Source organism: Rana temporaria, chromosome 2 (assembly GCF_905171775.1).
Source record: "Rana temporaria chromosome 2, aRanTem1.1, whole genome shotgun sequence".
Taxonomy (NCBI): domain Eukaryota; kingdom Metazoa; phylum Chordata; class Amphibia; order Anura; family Ranidae; genus Rana; species Rana temporaria.
The window spans coordinates 134,485,558-134,506,887 of NC_053490.1; the positions used below are offsets into that span (position 1 = coordinate 134,485,558).

The 21,330-nt window shown below is 42.1% G+C and overlaps 1 protein-coding gene across 2 annotated transcripts in view; it reads right to left on the reverse strand.

Moving 5' to 3' along the window:
* Positions 1-9,476: 9,476 nt before the first annotated feature.
* LOC120929554 (inactive dipeptidyl peptidase 10-like) overlaps positions 9,477-21,330 on the reverse strand; it is a 218,487-nt gene continuing 206,633 nt past the window's right edge. Inside the window, exons 23-26 of one of the 2 annotated variants that reach the window (XM_040341134.1) lie at positions 18,736-18,794; positions 17,150-17,222; positions 11,306-11,379; positions 9,477-10,393 (exon numbers count right to left, since the gene is read on the reverse strand). In XM_040341134.1, the coding sequence (XP_040197068.1) occupies positions 10,271-10,393; positions 11,306-11,379; positions 17,150-17,222; positions 18,736-18,794 (329 nt within the window). In that variant the 3' untranslated portion in view covers positions 9,477-10,270. Of the gene's footprint in view, positions 10,394-11,305; positions 11,380-17,121; positions 17,223-18,735; positions 18,795-21,330 lie in introns of both variants that reach the window. The other variant, XM_040341135.1, reaches the window with a different exon arrangement.

Sequence of the window (21,330 nt, forward strand, 5' to 3'; positions counted from 1 at the left end):
ATTAATATGAGGCTTTATAGTATACTAAAAGCCATTAGGAAAAAAAGGAATAAATAAATTTAATAAAAATTTTTTTATGTAAAAAATATAAAAAATATAATGTGAAAACAACACAACCAAATCACGGGGCTTGTTATGATACACACCCTATGATTAACGTGATCCAAGGAACATTGCTGGCCCAAGGATATGAATTTAAATATTGAATGTAAGTTATTCTTTTTAAGTGCTTATTTTATTTATTAACTTTGTGAAAGTGAATAAATGTGTTCCGTGAAAAAATATATAATCCTATGCATAAATATTAAATCCCCCCAGTCTATCAAAAAGCCGCCATTATTATACAGTGGTAGGTTGGCACAATCCCGCGAATCGTCGTAGCTGTACGATGGTCCCTTTAAGCGGGATAGCAGGCATGCAAGCCCACTGCATCGCGGGGATGCCGATGCTTGTGACGAGTGATCGCAGGCACGAGAGGCAGAACAGGGACATGTGTGTGTGTGTGTGTTCTGTTCTGTGAGGAAAGACAGATCGTGAGTTCCTAATAGCTAGGAACCACAATCTGTAATTTTCTCTAGGTCAGTCCCGCCCCCCTACAGTTTTTCTGCCAAAACACCGTTGCTCCTGGACTCGCTGGCTGTTGGATTTTTTCCTACCCCTAAGGCTACTTTCACACTAAGGTGCTTTACAGGCACTATAGTGGTAAAGATAGCGCCTGCAAAGCACCTGTGAGGCCCCGTACACATGACCGAGTTTCTTCGGCAGAATTCAGCCAGAAACTTGATCGGAGCCGTATTCTGCCGAGAAACCCGGTCGTGTGTACACTTTTGGCCGAGGAAGCCGACGAGGATCTCGTCGGGCCAAATAGAGAACATGTTCTCTATTTCCTCGTTGTTCAATGGGAAATTTCGGCTCGCCGAGATCCTCGCCGGCTTCACAAGGAACTCGACGGGCAAAACGATGTGTTTTGCCCCTAAGGCTACTTTCACACTAAGGTGCTTTACAGGCACTATAGTGGTACAGATAGCGCCTGCAAAGCTCCTGTGAGGCCCCGTACACACGACCGAGTTTCTCGGCAGAATTCAGCCAGAAACTCGATCGGAGCCATATTTCAGCCAGAAACTCGATCGGAGATAGCGCCTGCAAAGCACCTGTGAGGCCCCGTACACACGACCGAGTTTCTCGGCAGAATTCAGCCAGAAACTCGATCGGAGCCGTATTCTGCCGAGAAACCCGGTCGTGTGTACACTTTTGGCCGAGGAAGCCGACGAGGATCTCGTCGGGCCAAATAGAGAACATGTTCTCTATTTCCTCGTTGTTCAATGGGAAATTTCGGCTCGCCGAGATCCTCGCCGGCTTCACAAGGAACTCGACGAGCAAAGCGATGTGTTTTGCCCGTCGAGTTTCTCGGACGTGTGTACGGGGCCTGAAACGCCTTTCCTGTCACTCCGTGCGCTGGCAGGACGCTAAAAAAAGTCCTGCAAGCAGCATCTTGGAAATCAATGTGCAGCGCCACCGAAGTGCCTGCTAAACGGTTAAAAGCACCCCGCTAACAGCCGAAAAGCCCAGCTAAAACAACGGTAAAGCGTCTCCTTTCCCAGTAGACGTTTCTCTTATGGAGAAACGCAGAGTAGGGCGGAGCCAAAGATCCTGACGTCACCACGCTCCAGCTGGCTGGCTTGAGCCTCGGCTGGTTGTTTTGCTTCCTAGCTTGTTCGTTTTAATACTTACATGCTGATGTCAGTTACCCGATACATGAAATAGAGGGTATTAGTTTTTTTTATACCTACTGCACCATGAAGTATTCCTTTCCTCTTTTAAATATGTTTCCTCGTTATGCTCTATGAGAGAGCCCATCCACATCAAAACCCTGAAGGCGATCGTTAGTAGTCCCCAGCTGGTTAGTGGAGGTGAGGATCCGGATGACTGCACGATCTACTACTGCTGAGCTCATTTGATCTCCGTGACAGAGATCCAACTATCTGGTAAGCGGCCTCTTTATATACCTGCCATGTTTTCTTCACCTGCTGGGTGGAAGTATATGATGAAGATTTGCATCTCTGCCCCTTTTGCTTTCAGCAAAACATTTGTAGTTGATTTAAATCGACACTTTGTTGCCAGTTCTGTAGTGATTCTTTTTTTCACTTTTACATTGTCTCATTGTAACCTTTTTAGGTTTGTGTGTTTATACATTACCGACGCATTTGCACTTTGTTTGCTTTTCTATGGTTGCGCATCTATACTAATTTTTAACATGAGAGAGACTAAGCATATTAGACTGTTAATAGTTAACAGTTTGGTAATAAAGGTTAAAGTTTATTTCATAATTAAAATTGATTTAAACCCAATGGGCTGCAGCCTAACTTTTTTCGAAATGTTTGCCATGTGTTTACTTTATTATTTAACCACTTGCTGACCAGATAGCCTTAATTTTAAGGCTAGACGGCGACTGGAGCAGGCACCATGACGTACCAGTACATCGACCCACTAATGCACACTTAAATCTAGCTGGTGCTGTCTTAATACTGTCTATGTTTCAATAATTTTATAAGATTTTAAAGTTTATGTTTTAATAAAATTTGGCAATTTTTATGAAATTGTTATGAGTCTTTAAAAAGTCCATATTTTTAAAAACGATTTTCTTGCAATATTCTCAGGACATGGCACTGTGTGATTGTAAAACAGGTTTCCACAGCACCACCAAGTGGTTCATCTGTATTTTTTTATATTCAGGTTTCCCAGGCATGCTGGAAACGATAACTGTCACGTTAGCTTGTGTTTTAAACCGAACTGTCAAGCCATCAAATGACTGGTGTCATAATTGAACACGTGTACGTGTGCAGCACCAGGGCAACTGCACATAAAACAGAGGCTAAGATGGCAGCTTACGTGGCCGTGAAAGATAGGAGGGTTTAGTTCTGCTTTAAGTTTTGAGAATTAAATATACCATAGAAGCTGATTGTTTGACATATACAAATGCTCCAAATGATTCTGGCTGCTCTAGTTTTGATAAGTTCCCCCCATGTGTGTATAATGTGTGAGATGACATTTTGTATTTATTTCTTATGATGTGTCACGAGTGAATATATCAATCAAACTGCACATCAATCAGAGGCTAGGAGCTTACTTGGCTGTAAAAGATAGGAGGTTCTGCTTTGATCACTAGCCGACCAGCTCATGAACATTTACTGTGGCAGGTCGGCTCTCCTGCGCAAACCGATGTACCTGTACGTCAGTCTGTGCAAGGATTATAGCGGGGAAACGCATACCGCGGATTGGATGTCCGCTGGCGACCCGTGATCGATGTGTACAGAGGCAGATTGGGGAACTGCCTATGTAAACAAGGCGATTCCACTTTCTGCCTAACGACATGTCAGAGATCTTCTGTTCCCAGTGATCGGGAGAAAGGATGAGCTTCAGCGTGTTCGCATAGTACAGAGCCCACACGGCGCTGCGCTAATCACAGCCAGGGAGACATTGTCCAGATGCTCGGCTGCAGAGATCGCAAAATGTCTCCCTGGTTGTGATTAGCGCAGCGCCGTGCAGACTTCCTGGCGGGCTCTGCACGTGTACTATGCAAACACGCTGGAGCTTATCCGTAATCGGGAGCAGTGATCTCTGTCATGTCCCAGTGAGCCCATCCCCCCTACAGTTAAAACACACCCAAGGAACACACTTAACCCCTTGATCATGCCCTAGTTTTAACCCCTTCCCTGCCAGTATCGTTTTTACATTGACCAGTGAATTTTTATAGCACTGATCAATGTAATAATGTCACTGGTCCTCAAAAAGTGTCATTTGGGGTCAGATTTTTCCGCCACAATGTCGCAGTCCTGCTATGTCGCAGATCACAGTCATTACTAGTAAAAACAATTACCTGCCTTTTTATCATAGAACATCAATAAACTATTTTAAAACTTAGCGCTTCTCCTATATAAACAAATATCAAATGAACAAACTAATATATGAAAGTGCTTGTGCAATCATGAAGTTCATCATTGTGCAATCATAAGTGAAAGTCCATCAATGCAGATAACGTGCCAAACGTAGTTAATTCCTGCTTGTGAGGATTCCAGTGCCACTCTGTTCTCCCGTCCGGGGTCCCATAGGATGCATTAAGGTGAAAAAACACGAAGGTTTACAACCCCTTTAAAGGTTAATTTACCACATTTGTGGCTTTTTAAATCACAATTAATGTCTGTGTATAAATAGTCGATGAGTTCCTTAGCTCTTACATGGATGCACTAAGCAGGCTAGACACTGAACAATGAAGAGGTAGAAAAGAACAGTCAGAAGACCTGCGTAACAAGATAATGGAACTTTATAAAGATGGAAAAGGATATAAAAAGATACCCAACGCCTTGAATATGACAGTCAGTACTGTTTAATCATTTAAAGTGGAGTTCCACCCAATAGTACTCCTTCCCCCCTCCAATGCCACATTTGGCACCTTTCGGTGGGGATGGGAGACAGGATACCTGTCTTTGGTTGTAACATAACAAAATGTGGAAAATGTTGAGGGGTACGAAAACTATTTCAAGGTTAATATGTATAAAATATACCATACCTGGAATTGAAAACACTATTTAAAGTAATTGTAAAGGAAGAATTTTTATATAAAAAAAATGTATGTGCTCAGCCCCTCTAATATTTACCTGAGGTCCATCTAGATCCCGCAATGTTGCACGAGAGACTCGGCTGTCTGGGTCTCTCCCTCCTCATTGGCTGAGACAGCAGCGCAGTGCCATTGGCTCCCACTGCTGTCAATCAAAGTCAGTGAGCCAATGAGAAGAGCAAGCGGCTCCGTGTCTGAATGGATACAGGGAGCTGTGGCTCGACTCGGGTGCCCACATAGCAAGCTGCTTGCTGTGGGGGTACCCAAACACGAGGGAGGAGCCAGGAGCACTGAAGAGGGACCTAAGAAGATGAGGATCTGGGCTGCTCTGTGCAAAACCAGTGCACAGAGCAGGTAAGTATAACATATATTTTTCACGAAAAAAACGTTAGTTTCACTTTAATTAATTTTTTTAATCAAAGCAAACTCTTCCATCCCTCCATGTCTCCATTCTTTATTTTATTGAGAAATTACTTTGAAAAACACCCATTTCTAGCTGCGGCCATCTTGAGTAAGCGCAGATGATTCAGGTAGCAATTACTTCCTGCAATCCATCTGCCCTTAGCTCAGCCATGTAGGCAGGAAAGTGTTTCCCTCCTCCCCTCTTTCAGAGGAAAGAAAAAACTGCCCATGAAGACTCCTTGGATATATCTATGACATCATTTTGAACTAGGCAAGAGAAAGTAAGCAACAGAATGAATGTGAAAAAAAAGTACATATAATATAGCTTCCTTTCTATTTACTAAGGCCAGGAGCAGAAGGATTAAAAATAGTTGATTGAGAGAGTTTAGTTCTGATTTAAGGGTTCATGCACACAGGGGGGTAGATCCACAAAGAAATTACGCTGGCGTATCTATTGATACGCTGGCGTAATTTCAAAATTCCTGTGTCGTATCTTTGTTTTGAATCCTCAAAACAAGATACGACTGCATCTCGGCTAGATCCGACAGGCGTACGTCTTCGTACGCCTTCGGATCTTAGATGCAATTTTTCGGCGTCCGCTAGGTGGCGTTTCCGGTTTTTTTCCGTCGTTTGCGTTCGGCTTTTTCCGGCGTATAGTTAAAGCTGCTATATGGTGGCGTACTCAATGTTAAGTATGGCTGTCCTTCCCGCGTACAATTTTGAATTTTTTCCGTAGTTTGCGTAAGTCGTTTACGAATAGGAATTTGCGTAGAATGACGTCACCGTCGTAAGCATTGGCTGGTTCTGGTTTAATTTCGAGCATGCGCACTGGGATACCCCCAGGGACGGCACATGCGCAGTTAAAAAAAAAAGTCGATCACGTCGGGTCACGACGTATTAACATAAAACACGCCCCCATCACAGCCATTTGAATTCTGCGCCCTTACGCCGCAAGAGATACACTACGCCGCCGTAACTTACGGCGCAAATTCGTTGATTCAAACAAAAGCAAAGTAAGTTACAGCGGCGTAGCGTATCTTACATACGCTGCGCCCGGCGCAGATGTATGTGGATCTGCCCCTGGGTTTACACTGGATTTTAGATGTCTAGCATCATTTGCTTATTTTTTTCCATGCCTGGGGAGCACCATGTGCCTCATATGGTTTGCGATACAAGCGATCAGCTGTATGCGGATGTGCACATGTAAACATTGATGCTTCTTTGCTTCTGTGTATACCCCACGTGTGTCCCATATATTTTGTGAGCGCAAAACGTTCCCACATGTGTGGGTAAATGCTGACGCAAAGAAGCATTGTCGTTTACAAAAGCACATCCGCACACAGCCATTCACTAGTATAGTAGGCTGTATGTGGAACGTGCCTCTACCCTGGGTGCTGGAAAATGCTGTGAAACTATGCCAGGCATCTAAATTACCTGTGTAAGCCCCATGAGCATGAAACGTTAATCTTTAGGACAAACAAAAAAATAAATAAAATTAAATTGAAGAAGACCAACAGCTTATTTTGAACAAAGTTTATTGATATATCTGTTTGGCTTGCATAATATTTCAAAAGCATGCTAAATTTGCAACATTACCATTCTTCTTTTGAAACTTTATTGATAACTAGACAGGTTCATGTAATGAAATTACTGTTTATTCATATACCAAACGTCCAGTTATGACTTATGTTCATCTTGACTGTTAAGATGCTATGGACTGTTTACCTGAACATATTCTTCACAATAAAAATACATTAAAACTAAAAAATATATATTAGTTGTATTTTATCAGTACCTGATTTTGAATCGGCCCCCCTGATATACTTTGCACAGCAATACTTTCGCTGACCATGCACTGTGCAAATTTCATTGGTTTCTTGATGATCTGGTTGAAATTCTCTTCCTGGTTGGACTTGTCGCCCCCTTCCTACCTGTCATCATTCCACTGAAAAACCAAGAGAGCCGGGCAGAAAATTGCCGGCCAGATAGCAAATGCACATAAACAGATGCAGCCACCATATTCTAACAGCCACCAATGGCAGCTGTTTATTTGCACTTTATAGTGTAGATAAAGGGTCTGATTCTATCAGAGTATGGCCAGCCTGGGGCTAAGAGAAGAGAGGGCAGCGTATAAACCCCATTCTTTGAGCTGCAATGGAAGCTCTGGCATGGAACAGTCTGGGAGGCTGGTAAATAATAAAAAATAATAAAAAAATAATATACTGATTAATATTGTTTCTATCACTTATTAAAGCGGTGGTTCACCCTTAGAGGGCACTTTTCCCCCTTAGATTCCTGCTCGTTTTTCCTAGGGGAATCGGCTATTTGTTTTAAAATATGTGCAGTACTTACCCGTTTACGAGATGCATCCTCTCCGTCGCTTCCGGGTATGGGCTGCGGGAATGGGCGTTCCTTCTTGATTGACAGGCTTCCGAGAGGCTTCCGACGGTCGCATCCATCGCGTCACGATTTTCCGAAAGAAGCCGAACGTCGGTGCGCAGGCGCAGTATAGAGCCGCACCGACGTTCGGCTTCTTTCGGCTACGAGTGACACGATGGATGCGACCGTCGGAAGCCTCTCGGAAGACTGTCAATCAAGAAGGAACGCCCGCTCCCGAAGACCATACCCGGAAGCGACGGAAGAAGATGCATCTCGAAAACGGGTAAGTACTGCTCATATTTTAATACAAATAGCCGATTCCCCTAGACCGAACGAGCAGGAATCTAAGGGGAGAAAAAAAAAATTTATTAAATGGGTGAACTCCCGCTTTAAGCACTTACAGCAATCGTTTTCTCCTTTTGGGATAAAGGTTTTACATAAATGAATGTAAGCTGACCATTGTAAGCGCCCCCATCAGTGTTAAATGTTTTTTATTAACCCTTTACCTCACACCTTTACTGGGCAGCTTGCATTGTTAAAGGAAGTTAAAAAACAATAGGATTACTGATTGGATTACCAGGTGTCATGTTTTTTTTGTTTTGTTTTTTATAATAAAAAGCATACATTTTTTTTTATATTGTGTCCCATTTAAAATCACAATAAAATTATGTTTCTGGTACAAAACATGACAATTATTAGCAAATGAAAAAAGTTTTTTTTGTGTTGAATTTTGCACATTTTTATGCAACGCTAAAAAAATAATAATAATTACCTATTAAGAAAATTGAAATAGGAAACAATGGTAAGAATAGCTAAGGGGAAAGGGGAAGGGATGTGTTAATTAGGGCTTATTAGGATTAGCTAAGGGTTAATAAAGGGTTAAATAGGAATACAAATTTTACTAATTAATTTTTTTTTTACTAATGTCATATGTAGTACATGCCTTGGATCCACATGCAATAAATAACTATAGTGTAACAAAACATTGTGAACCGATAATGAAAATTGTATGCTGCTCAGGCTACAAGGCAAAGCAGTCCTATGCCCACCGCTGTGAGTGCAGACCAGGGCTGGAACTCTTCTTGGCTTCAAACAAATGTTAAGCAAAGGATAGGACTGCCATTCATTGCAATACCAATGGGTCTGCATAGATATATGTTTTGTTTTGTTACCATGAAGCTGCACATCAATGCAGACCCATTGGTATTGCAATGAATGTCAGTCTCAGCCTGGACTTCCATCAGGCCATGCCCCAACATTTTTTGCTCTGCCCTTCGGAGCTAAATCATGGGGATCATCCTCCGAGGGGTGGAGTGAAACGCATTGGGGACGTGGCCTGGTGGGAGCCCAGGCTGAGACTGCCATTCATTGCAATACCAATGGATCTGCATTGATGTTCAGCTTCATGGTAACAAAACATTGTTGCATTGTATTAGTCAATGACACTTGCAGGCTAGCTTCAAGAATCATTTTCCAGAGAAGCAGCTCAATTTGGACAGCCGGTTCTGCTTTGTAATACACACCGATTGACGTTTTTTAGCAGTGGGAGGAGGTTGAGGCAAAAAGAAAGCAGTAGATACATCCTAGAAAATTTGTTGAAGTTTGTTATAAAGTTATCTCCTACATTTAAAATACTCAAGTGGTTAAAATTCTTTGAGCAATAAGGTTCCATCAGGGTTTTTATTTATGTCTATATGCAAAAGGAGCTTTGCTGTGAGCTGTGCCTAGCAAGTGCAGCACTGTTGGTACTTCGTGTACTCCCAGCAGGGCTGTATGTACATAAGGCACTTGTGAGCCAGTACCTTGGACAGCAGGGTTGGAGGGGTAGAACAAGTCTCAACATTTAAAAACTGGGTAATATATTTCCTTATTTAAATTTCTCATTCTTTCCGCCTCTAGACATTTGTGACTAAATTCAGCTGTAGGGGCAGAGAGTACAGGGATAGTTGAGAGGCTCTTTGTAGTTCGGAAAACATAAAAGCATGGTCCCCTTCTTTAGTTTGGTTATCTGTATATTTGAAAAGTAGTCGTGCATCCTTATCAGAGAACATGCTGCCTCCAATAGCGCATTCTAGCAGTATTTTTATTTATTTTTTACAAAGAGATCACATGACACAAAAGGGGAAGACCTGTATATAATGGTGTCATCAGTTATTCATATGTGTCTAGGTCAACAAGGTGTCTAAATACAGCCTTGCTACCAGGCGTATTTAAAACACCTGCAGGTATGAAAACTTATCAGAAATGGCCAGAATGTCTGGTATATTGTACAAAGTGCATTTTAACACTACTTAACAAAGTTATAAAGATAAAGAATAAGCTTCAACTTCTGCCATGTCATTCAATGTAGTGTTCTATTGCCCTCTAGTGGTGGATATTGGTTCCAATGATTGGTAGTACAAGGTTTGCACGGCGATAAGAGTATGAACTGGAGGAGATAATGGGTGGCAGTGTAGCTAATCAACAATCTAAAAAATACAGTCTGAATTAAAGACAATAAAAGTGCTTTTCAATCCAAATGTGTCAAGAAGCATGGAGATTTTCCTTGTATGTTACATAAAGGTGCTTATATCTAGCATCTTATTTATGTTACTGTAGCAGTCAGAGGTATATTTGCGCAGATTTATTAGTACAGTATCTTCTTCTTTTAATTTCTGGACTGCCAAAGCCTTCGAACTTCAACTGTTAGAATGCATACCATGCCCAGACAGAACTTGTCATTGTGAAACATATGACTGGCTTGTAATAGCACCCAATAATTGTAGATTTGATGGAAGCCTTGTGTGTGAATAGCCAAATACATCCATGAATAGGTATGTCTATGGCAAAACCGTCACGTTTTGTGCTCTCATTGAGGTTGCCAAGGAACCTCCGTCACAGGTCTCTCTGCCTGGTGCCACCATTCTGAAGACAGCTCTGAAGATAGGAAATCACAGACTGATGGAGGTGCTGTTGGCTACCCTTTGACAGGAAGAAATGGTCCTCATCAGGATAAATCTACAAGGTAAACCAGAGTCATATTCAATTCAGTTAACTTCATGGAAATGGACATCAATATAATAACCACATAGTACACACTTCATTTATTTTTTAACAAAATGTTCACCTCCATCTACTTTGGGTTTAAGAGACTAATACCACAGGAACTTTTAGCGCGGAACTTCCTTTCAGTGTTATACTTGGCTTAGTTTAAATATCACCTCCAAGCCACCTGTCAAATACCGCTGAAAAGTGATCCACCAACGATCGCTTTTCAGGGGACAGCCACAAGTGTAAATGAGGCCTAACACACTTTCCATCCTAGGGTGACAGGACTACACAGCACCTTTCTCTTTAATTTCCAAAAGTGTTCTGTAGTTCCCAAAAAATGTATGGAAAAGGCTTTGCTTGGGATTTCAGAGTAGCTAAAAATCTGGGGCTGGATTAGGCAAAGGGTAAATAGGCTGTTCACCTTGCAAGTTGCACTTTGCAAGGGTGACGTTTCATGTGCAAGGAAAATTAAAACATTTTTTTTTTTTGCTTGCATATTCTTGGATAATGGAAGTCAGCAGAGCTTCACCTTATTTGCTAAGCTATGGGGAAAATTCCATTGCAGAGTCCATTTGCCTTTGAAAAGTAACCCCACTGTGTGATCAGTTCACTACAGGAAGCTAGGAGCACACTATAGGGGAAAATATAAAGGCATGTAATATAAAAAGAGAATAATTTAGCTGAATAATATCATTTTTAACCATATACAGTTATCAAAATGCATTTTTTCTAGTTCTTTATGCAGCTACAAAGAGACCTCTGTGGGCATCCACGTAATAGGTTTCTTGGCCAAAGCTATGACATTTTTATATAAGATAGGAATATTGTAGATCTAATTTTCCTGTAAGCATTTTCTGCAATATAATTCTACAGCCATACCCTTGAGGTGACATTGGCTCCAGCCTGGATGAGGCGATTTAGTAGTTCAGCGGTATGCTGGAAATGCACGTTGGCTTTTGTTGGAGAAAATAAATACACAAAAAATACAGACAGATAAAAACAGTGAGTGAACAATATAAAGATAACAACTTTACATTAGCAAAATAACATATTATGTAGCATAAATGATCACATATTTAATGGGATCAAAATCTAATCTTTTCACATAGCCAGGTTTACAAAAACAACTCAAGTCTTTGAAAAAGTAGAGTATTACATTGAAATGAGGAACTGATAAATGTACAAAATATACACAATTACCATTTCTTTTGTAGTGATTGATAAGGTTAAACACCATTGGGGGGAGGACAGAGGGACGCTGTGGGAAGAAGACAGAGGGACGCCGTGGGAGGGGGGCAGAGCAACGCCTTGGGAGGGGGGCAGAGGGATGCCCTGGGAGGGGGACAAAGGGACGGCCTGGGAGGGGGACAAAGGGACTGCCTGGGAGGGGGACAAAGGGACGCCGTGGGAGGGGGACAGAGGGTTGCTGTAGGATGAAAAGGGACCCTGTTGGAGGGGGACAGAGGGACGCCGTGGAAGGGGGACACTGCATCTTTTGATTTGGGGGAGAGGGGGGTAAAGGGATATGTGCTGGGGGGTGCTTTGGGAGGGGACAGGACATGTGCTAGTGGGGGGGGATCAGATCCCCCCACTAGCACATATCCTCTCCTCTCCCAAAGCGCCCCCAGCACATATATTTCCCTACCCCCTCGTCCCTCACTCCATGTGTGCATCTGTGTTACCTGCCATGCCCCACCTCTTCCTTCCAGGTTACTGTGTCCCCCTCAAATGTAAAAAGCACAGACCTAAGTGAAGCTTTTGAAACATTGCCCTTGCCTGGTCTGAAGTTACTAAAGAACTGCCATTTATAGCCTACAGCTGGGTCACTAAACACATTGGGGTATGAAGACAGCTTTGTAAGAGTTAAAGGGGAAGCTCTGCCTTCTCCCCTCCCCCTCTGCTGCCAAATTTGGCACCTTTTGCGGGGGAGTGAGTACCTGGTTCTGACAGGTAGCCACTACCACTTCCGGCTCAGTTCGCTACGGCAAACTGAGCCAGAAGTTTGGCCCTCCTCCTTCCCCCGCAGCCGGCTCATTCAGAATGTACAGCACGCTTCATGCATGTGCAGTAGGGAACCAGCTGTGAAGCCGCAATGCTTGACTGCCAGTTTCCCTTAGGAAAATCCAACAGTTGATTGAAAAATTGGCTAGGGTGAGGACACCGCTGGATTCCTGGACAGGTAAGTAATAATAAAAGTACATTTTTTTCTGAAGGAGCCTGGAGATCCTCTTTAATACAATGTGAAGTATAAGTGGTTACCAAGGCTAAACAAAAGTTTCTCTACTAGCCTGTCATAAGCGTGTACATGTGACAATGGGAAAGGGTTTTGGAGGAGTTGCTGTCAGCACTTTCTCTGTGAGCAGGTCCATCTCCCATAGCAACGGGAGCTCATTAGCAAAGTAGAGGTCCCCAGCTTGTACACAGGTACGGCAGAGGAAGAGTTAAGTGGAGTCTACGCATGGGTCCATACTGTTACTGGGATTGAGGTAGTGGAGATACGCTGGACAGGTGGAGAGGGCAAGGGCTTTGCATGTCCATCCTAAATGCACACGTAACTGAGGTGATTTATATTACTTTTAGAGAGTTTATTGGAGATCGGTAACCTGTTCAAGTAAAGGTACCCCATGTGTAAGGCAGTGACCTTGTACAAAGTGCCTAGCGTAGCCGAGAAGAACCCTCCCTGTGGTAGGTCTCTCATGTGACCCACACTTGGCAGCCAATGAGGAGAAGAACATGGAGGACATGACTTCCACCACACAACCCCTACCACTACAAGCAGGTAAGGGGGCACAGCAGTGGGGGGCACAGCTCCAATGCAAGGTAGAATTCTGAGGTTTCCTGGAAATCAGCTTTAACATAACGAACATTAACATGTGCGCAACAGAGGTAACTGCTTTAAGTGTGAATGGGCCTGTTCTTTCAGAGCACAATGTCTGCTTCTTAAAACAGAAAGTAAAATATGTGGCTTATTGTTCATTTTGGGATGATGGCTGTAGAGTAAATCATTCCTTTATGTCCCTCTGTATACCAGAACTGATGTCTTATAGAACAGATACAATTTATACATCACTATTACAGACCACTGGAGCTGAATGTACAGTTGGCCACAGGGATATATAGGCATGATTTTTATGGCTTACTCATTATCTTGCAATTGTGTTGGACTTTATGATATGTAAATAAATATCTTCTGTTTTTGGAGTGTGCACTTTAATTTAGAAAGCTTTATTGTAAAGCTTTTTGTGTTTCTTTTGACCTGTCTCACCACAAGCGAACTAAATGTCCCATTCTTTTACACTTAATTGGCTTTTCTACATTTATATTTGTTTGTACTTATTTAGAGGCAAATAATGTTTAGAAGGAGTTCTATAATTGCATTTCATTTAAATGCAAATTAAGTACATAACTTTCTCTTACAAATTATGGATCAATGCTAAGAGAAATATTTAGCGGATATAATTCACCACAGCAAAAAGTAAAGTATGGCAGGATCCATAAGGGTGTTCTGCAAAATGTTATGTTGGGGGCAATTTATCAAGACCTGCTTAAAATTATTAATTGGATCTCTCTTTATCCACAAAGAAAATAAAATTAAAATTATACGTTTAATATAAATAGAACACTGGATGTATACTATGGGGGTTATCCACAAAGCCTTGGCGCAACGTAACTTTTCTGATTTAAGTTACTCCGCCGCAAAATTCCAAAGTTAGGTGCCGATCCACAAAGCACTTACCTGGAATTTTGCGGCGCTGTAACTTAAATCCGTCCGGCGCAAGGCGTTCCTATTCAAATGGGCGAGTCCCATTTAAATTAGGCGCGCTCCCGCGCCGGACGTACTGCGCATGCTCCGTCGGGTAAATTACCCGACGTGCATTGCGCTAAATGACGTCGCTCCGACGTCATTTGCTTAGACGTTACCGTAAATGGCGTCCAGCGCCATTCACGGACGTCTTACGCAAACGACGTAGAATTTAAAATTCGACGCGGGAACGACGGCCATACTTAACATGGCTTAGGACAACTAGGGCTTAGCCCTAGTTTTACGCGGCGGAACTCGACGTAAACGACGTAGATTTAGAGCGTCGGGCCCGTCGGAGCGTTCGTGGATCGCCGTAACTGGTCATTTGCATATTCTACGCCGGCCTCAATGGCCTCGCCACCTAGCGGCCGGCCTAGAATTGCATCCTTAAGATCCGACAGTGTAATTCAATTACACATGTCGGATCTTCGTCCTAACTATGGGAAACTGAGTCTGTGGATCAGTTCCATAGTTAGGACCAGGGATACGACGGCGTAACAGCAGTTACGCCGCCGTATCTCTTTTGAGGATCTGGCCCTATGAATACTAAACTGCACGTTGCTCTAATTGTGCAGTATCTACCCTCTGCTCTTTCTAATATTTGACATTTTCACAATAAATTCAGCCAGTTTATTTTTTTTTCACATTCCCAATGCTGGAAATGAGTCACCAGCATAGCATTTTCACTGATGATGTGGCCTGTTTTATTTTCCAACTATAATTATAGGCTTAACAGAAAAAAAAGTATATTTTGGTTTTAATTTAACCGTGAAAGGATGTTTGTACAGGCAGACGGTTGTCCCATTTTCCCTCTGTCTTTGTCACAAATCTACTTGTTTCAGCATTTTTTTGTAAAGACATACTTAAATGAAAAAGTCAGCAAAAATATATATATTTTTTTTAAAGATTATAGGTACTGTACTTGACCCAGAGTGGTATTAAACCCCAAGCCAAAAATGTACTATATTACATCTTTCCAATCATTAGATGTGATGGCTGCATTCGTTTATTTTTTTTGCCCTTTTCCCTCTGTTTATACCTGGTGATCGGCCCAGTAACACACCTAGGGGCAGATCCTCAAAGATCTGCATCGGCGCAGCGTATCTGAGATACGCTACGCCGCCGTAACTTACCTGGCTTTGGTTTGAATCCAGAAAGAATTTGCGCCGTAAGATACGGCGGCGTAGTGTATTTCTCGAATGAACTGCGCATGCCCCGTCCGTCAAAACTCCCAGGATGCATTGCTCCAAATGACGTCGCAAGGACTTCATTGTTTTCGTCGTCCAGCCCCATTCACGGACGACTTACGCAAACGACGTAAAATTTTCAAAATTATACGCGGGAACGACGGCCATACTTAACATTGAGTACGCCACCAGATAGCAGCTTTAACTATACGCCGGAAAAAGCCGAACGGAAACGACGTAAAAGAATGCGACGGCCGCTCGTACGTTCGTGGATCGTCGGAAAAAGCTAATTTGCATACTCGACGCGGATTACGACGTGAACGCCACCCAGCGGCCAGCGGGAAATTGCATCTTAGATCCGACGGCGTACTAAGGCGTATGCCTGTCGGATCTAACACAGATGTTGTCGTATCTTGTTTGGTGGATACCAAAACAAAGATACGTCGCGCAAAATTTGAAATTACGCGGCGTATCAACAGATACACCGGCGTAATTTCTTTGAGGATCTGCCCCCTACTGTATTAAAGTGCATAAGTGTATAAAAGATTATACAGATGTCCTCATTTCAATTTTAGAGTATAGTAAGAAAACCAGCATTCTTCCAAAATAGAGTGAGCCCATCACATACTTCTGATTATAATAAACTCTTCAAACTTTGCAAACTAGAACTTGCTGAACATAACCATCACACAGAGTTGCACCGAGCAGTAGATTAGCAATGCAATATTTTAGGATGCTATTCATTTCAGTTTCCAGCACACAACTCGTATGCCTCGTACACACGACCAGTTTTCCCGTCAGGAAAAAAAAACAATGTTTTTCCCAAAGTGATTCCTCTCCAGCCTGCCTTGCATACAGAAGTTCATGCCAAATCCCGCGCGACCAAAGCACGGTGATGTACAACACGTACGACGGGACTATAAAGGGGAAGTTCCATTCAAACGGCGCCACCCTTTGGGCTGCTTTTGCTGATCCTCATTTTAGTAAAAGTTTGGTGAAAGACGATTCGCGCTTTTCAGCCTCATGCTTTTCAGTCCGTTACAACATGACAAATGTGCTATCTCCATTACAAACACTAGTTTTACCAGAACAAGCTCTCTCGTGTCATACTTGAGTCTGAGCATGCGCGTTTTTTTTCCCCTCGGAAAAGCATACACACGAGCGGTTTTCGCGACAGGAAAAAGACCGCCGGGAATCACGACGGGAAAAAAGAGAGCTGGTTATAATTTTTTTGCGGGCAGTTTTCTCGTCAGGAAAACCAGTCGTGTGTACGAGGCAATAGAGGACATTACCGTAATTATAATAAAGGAAAAGGCATGGCATAAATCCAACTCTTATGAAGAGTAAATGTAATAGGTTTAGCATAATATAATTTCATTGTGGCCCCCCAAATGATCTGAGCCCCCTTCCATGTGCTGTCAGTTCACAGGCACATGCACAAACAATGTGATGCTTGTTGTTAAGGGCAGAAAGCTTTCCGTCATCTCAGCCTGTAAAATCATACACCATGCAGATCACAGGAATAATATCTTGCCTAAATTAAAATGTACAATGATAAATGACTTTTTGCTAGGTTAGCTGAAGGCAAATATTGCTTGATGTTAGGAACTTTGGTAGCAAAAAAACTCCCCACTTATGTTCACATTCTCTATTAATACATGCTTTGTCTTTATAATGACATTCAAATAAAATGATTCAACATGCACCTGCTCATTCCATGGATGAGTGTCTCACCATCTGCAGTCCCATGAACAAGTAGAAATTGCTGACTCTGTAACCTCTGGACATCATTTAACACAGAGGCCATCTAGAGAGATTGACACATGTAGAAATGGAAGCAAAGATACAAATGGTAAGGATTGGACACATACGGATTAAAATGTTGTACACAAATGGCGGCTGCAGGGGAGAGAACACTCGACATTGGCTGGGAATTCAGGGAGCGGTGATGTCACCCATAGGCTCTGATGTACCAGCCGTTGTTGACGCTCCCTCTTCTCCCCTGCAGCTGCTGCAAGCTGACACAGGGGAGTAGGATCGCATGACCGAACCCAGCTTAAAATTGGCAAGTAGATGCATCTTTCTTACGCAGGTTAGTCAGCATAGGTGTTATGAGGAGGAAGGGGAAATTTTTAAGACTAATTTGGTTTAGGCTTGAATTCTACTTTGAATTATTAGTTTACAGATAAACATTTAAAGGGGTTGTAAACCCTCAAGGTTTTTCACCTTCCCTCAAGGTTTTTTACCTTAAAGCGGAAGTAAACCCATCTATTTTATAGTTTAAAAAAACAGTCAACATTCCCGGCATGCCTGAAATGCTTGGTGTGCTCTCAACCAAACTGCCAACCATCCAATGGCTGGTTTCATAACTGATCACATGTGCAGCATTATGGCAGTTGCAGATTAAACAAAGGCCAAGATGGCAGCTTCCTTGGCTGAAAACAATAGGAGGGTTTACTTCCACTTTAATGCATTCTTTGCATTAAGGTGAAAAAGTTTCCGTCACTCAGTAGCCCCCCCGAGCCCCCATTATACCTACCTGAGCCCTGTGTTTCCCACGACGGTAAAGAGCACACCAGCTCCGGCCGGTGTCTTGTGTCCTGATTGGATAGATTGATAGCAGCGCAGCCATTGGCTCCCACGGCTGTCAATCAAATCCAATGACGCGGTCGCCGGGGCCGAGAACTACTTTCTGTGTTAATAGATGCAGAAGCAGAACATGGGAGCGAGTCCGCACGGGTGTCTGGAAGGAAAGTGCTTCTCCGACGGAGCACTAGAGAAGAGGAGGAGCCAGGAGCACCATTGAGGGACCCCAGAAGAGGAGGATTGGGGCCACTCTGTGGAAAACCAACTGCACAGTAGAGGTAAGTATGATATTTTTGTTTTTTTGTTTTTAAAACCCTAAACCTTTACTATTACCCCTTTAATTCAGAGTGCACTTATGATAAAAGTGCATAGCATTATGGATTACTTTAAGAGAAAGCAAGGTAGAAGGGGAGTTTGGGGGGGGGGGGGCTTATTAGTAGTGAGACACTCCTCTGAGTCAATCTATTATTTCATGTTTATCTGTTAAGTTAGTATATTGTATACTATAGCAATATCAATATATATATATATATATATATATATATATATATATATATATATATATATATATATATATACATACATACATACATACACACACATTTTTGTTATACTATATTCATAATTATTCATATGATATAGGCCATGTATGCTTGGAAATATTAACCATGTGGTCAAAAATGCTGAGAAAATACCAATCACAACATTAGTTCTCCAGTTCTCAGGAAACATACCATGTAAGATGATCCTTCTTGTGATGGCATCCCCAGGTACCGCTCAGCAAGTACTGCAGCTGTATTAAAAGTAATTTTTTTTTTTTTTTAAATAGGGTTAGGATATATGGTAGAAATTCCTAAAAAAATAAAAATACATTCTCATCACAACCTGCCCAGGAGGCACAATTGTTTGTGATTAAAACATTTTCACTTAGTCATTAATGCTGACCCATCCAAATATTCAGGAGATAAACAGGACGTTTTGATCTAGGGGACAAACACAATCAATTGACCTTTTTGTGTTAGGGATGTTTCCGGTGGGCTAAAGAAAGTGCACCACACAAAATGATTGTAGGCACGGTGTAAGGTAGACGGTTTATTGTGACACATTTTTGAATGTAGATGCTAAAAAAGTAGAATTTAAAGGATGAGCCGAACAAGATGACCGCTGTTCTGTGAAAATGATACAGGCTCACTTCTATAAAATATTCAGCTATCATCACAACGAATGCATATTATTTTGCTGTGGCACAACACATTTTCCATTTTTGTCAGTTATATAATACCGCTAAAAAAAACACCCGGAGAAGCAAATCATTTCACTAAAAACATCCCTCTAAGTCTAGATACACATCTATGCATTTTTAGTGCTTTTTGCATTTTGCAGATTTGCTCTACAGCCCATTTAACATGGTTTCCTATGGAACACGTTCTGTAGAGCAAATCTGCAAAATGCAAAAAGCACAAAAAATGCATAGGTGTGAATCAAGCCTAAAGCCCCATACACACGGTCACACTTTTTGCCAACCAACTTCAAAATCTGCAACTTTTCTAATTTGTCTGACCGTGTGTACGCTCCATCGGACCAACTTTTTCGGGTTTCATCCGACAAAAAGTTGGGTCTGCAAACGGACCAACTTTTCGGCAACAAAAGTCCGATGGTGCCTTGTCTGACCGTGTGTACAGCAAGCCAACCAACTTTTGGACAAAGTGCAAATACGCATGCTCAGAACCAATGTTAAAATCAACCAACAATAGCAGAAGTTAATCAAAGGGTGGCGGTAAAGAGCAGAAAAGAGCAAAAAAAACACGTGATGTTAGGAAAGTTTTAGAAAAGTTTGCAGAAAAGTCTGACTGTGTGTATGCTATGGGTGTGGCCGGACAAATCAATTAGGACAAAAATCCAAGGGAAATTTTGTTGGATGTCTGACCGTGTGTATGAGCCTTAAGGGAAGCACATATATAAGTCGGAGTAAATGGGGCTTCTATTAACAATGTGGTCTTCGAATGGGAAAAATAGTTTTATGATGTTAATGTTTACTAACGCAAAAATATTACTTGTTTTCATTTTGTTCGTTAGAACATTATTTTTCAAAATATGTATCAAGAAGCGAAGGAAGAGGAGACAGACAGCAGAGAGCAGGATATACAATTGGTGGAGCAATTGTCAAAGCACAGAAGAGCAGAATCATTAAACTGGATAAAAAATAAACAAACATAACCCTGGAACTAATCACATTTAACTTTTAATTCATGGAAAGCATATAATCCCGACTGGCCACTATAGACAACAATTCAACTTTTGTATTCATTCTCTGATGTCTAGTTCCAACGAATCGGCCTCATACTGAGAAATTCTCAAAAAAGAAAGGTTGATGTAAGCAGCTGGGACAGAGTTGGGGAGAAAGGGAACTGGGACAGACAGATACAAAAGTGTGGTGGAAAGCATGTACTGTATACTCCATGGTTTGTTCTTTGTTAGAAGCTAAGTTCACCTTTGGAATAAAATTGACTATGTAGTCAAGCCCCAATGGGTTAAAACAAAACACTGTGTAGCTTGGAAAAACTGCTTAATATTAAAGACATACCTACAGTATAGGCCATGATCAGAATCACCAAAGCATGGCCAAAAACTCCCATTTTAGGTGATCAGCCCCTTCCTGCCTTGATGCACCCTACATTAAAGAGTAAGTAAACCCAAAATTTCATATTCCTATTATGTGCCTGCTGTACCATGTATTTGTATGAAAAAGTCTCTGGTTCTCTATTAGCTAGATTCAGAAAGACTTAGGCTGGCGTATCAGTAGATACGCCAGCCTAAGTCTGAATTTGCGCCGGCGCTAATTTAAGCGTATTCTAGTAACCAGATACGCTTAAATTAGGCTCAGATACGAGCGGAGTAAGTCGTATCCTAAAGTGTAATTTTTAGGCTGACCGCTAGGTGGCGCTTCCATTGCGGTCGGCTTAGAATATGTAAATCACTAGATACGCCTATTCACGAACGTACGCCTGGCTGACGCAGTACAGATACGCCGTTTACGTAACGCATTATCAGGCCTAAAGTTATTCCATCAAATAGCTGGAATAGTAATGTTAAGTATAGCCGCCGTTCCCGCGTCAAAATTCGAAAATTTTACGTTGTTTGCGTAAGTCGTCCGTGAATAGGGATTTACGTCATTTACGTCCACGTCGAAACCAATAGGACAGTGCGGCGTACTTTGCCGCAATGCACACTGGGATATGTACACGGACGGCGAATGCGCCGTTCGTAAAATACGTCAACCACGTCAGGTCAAGCCACATTAACATAAAACACGCCCCCTCAGCCGAATT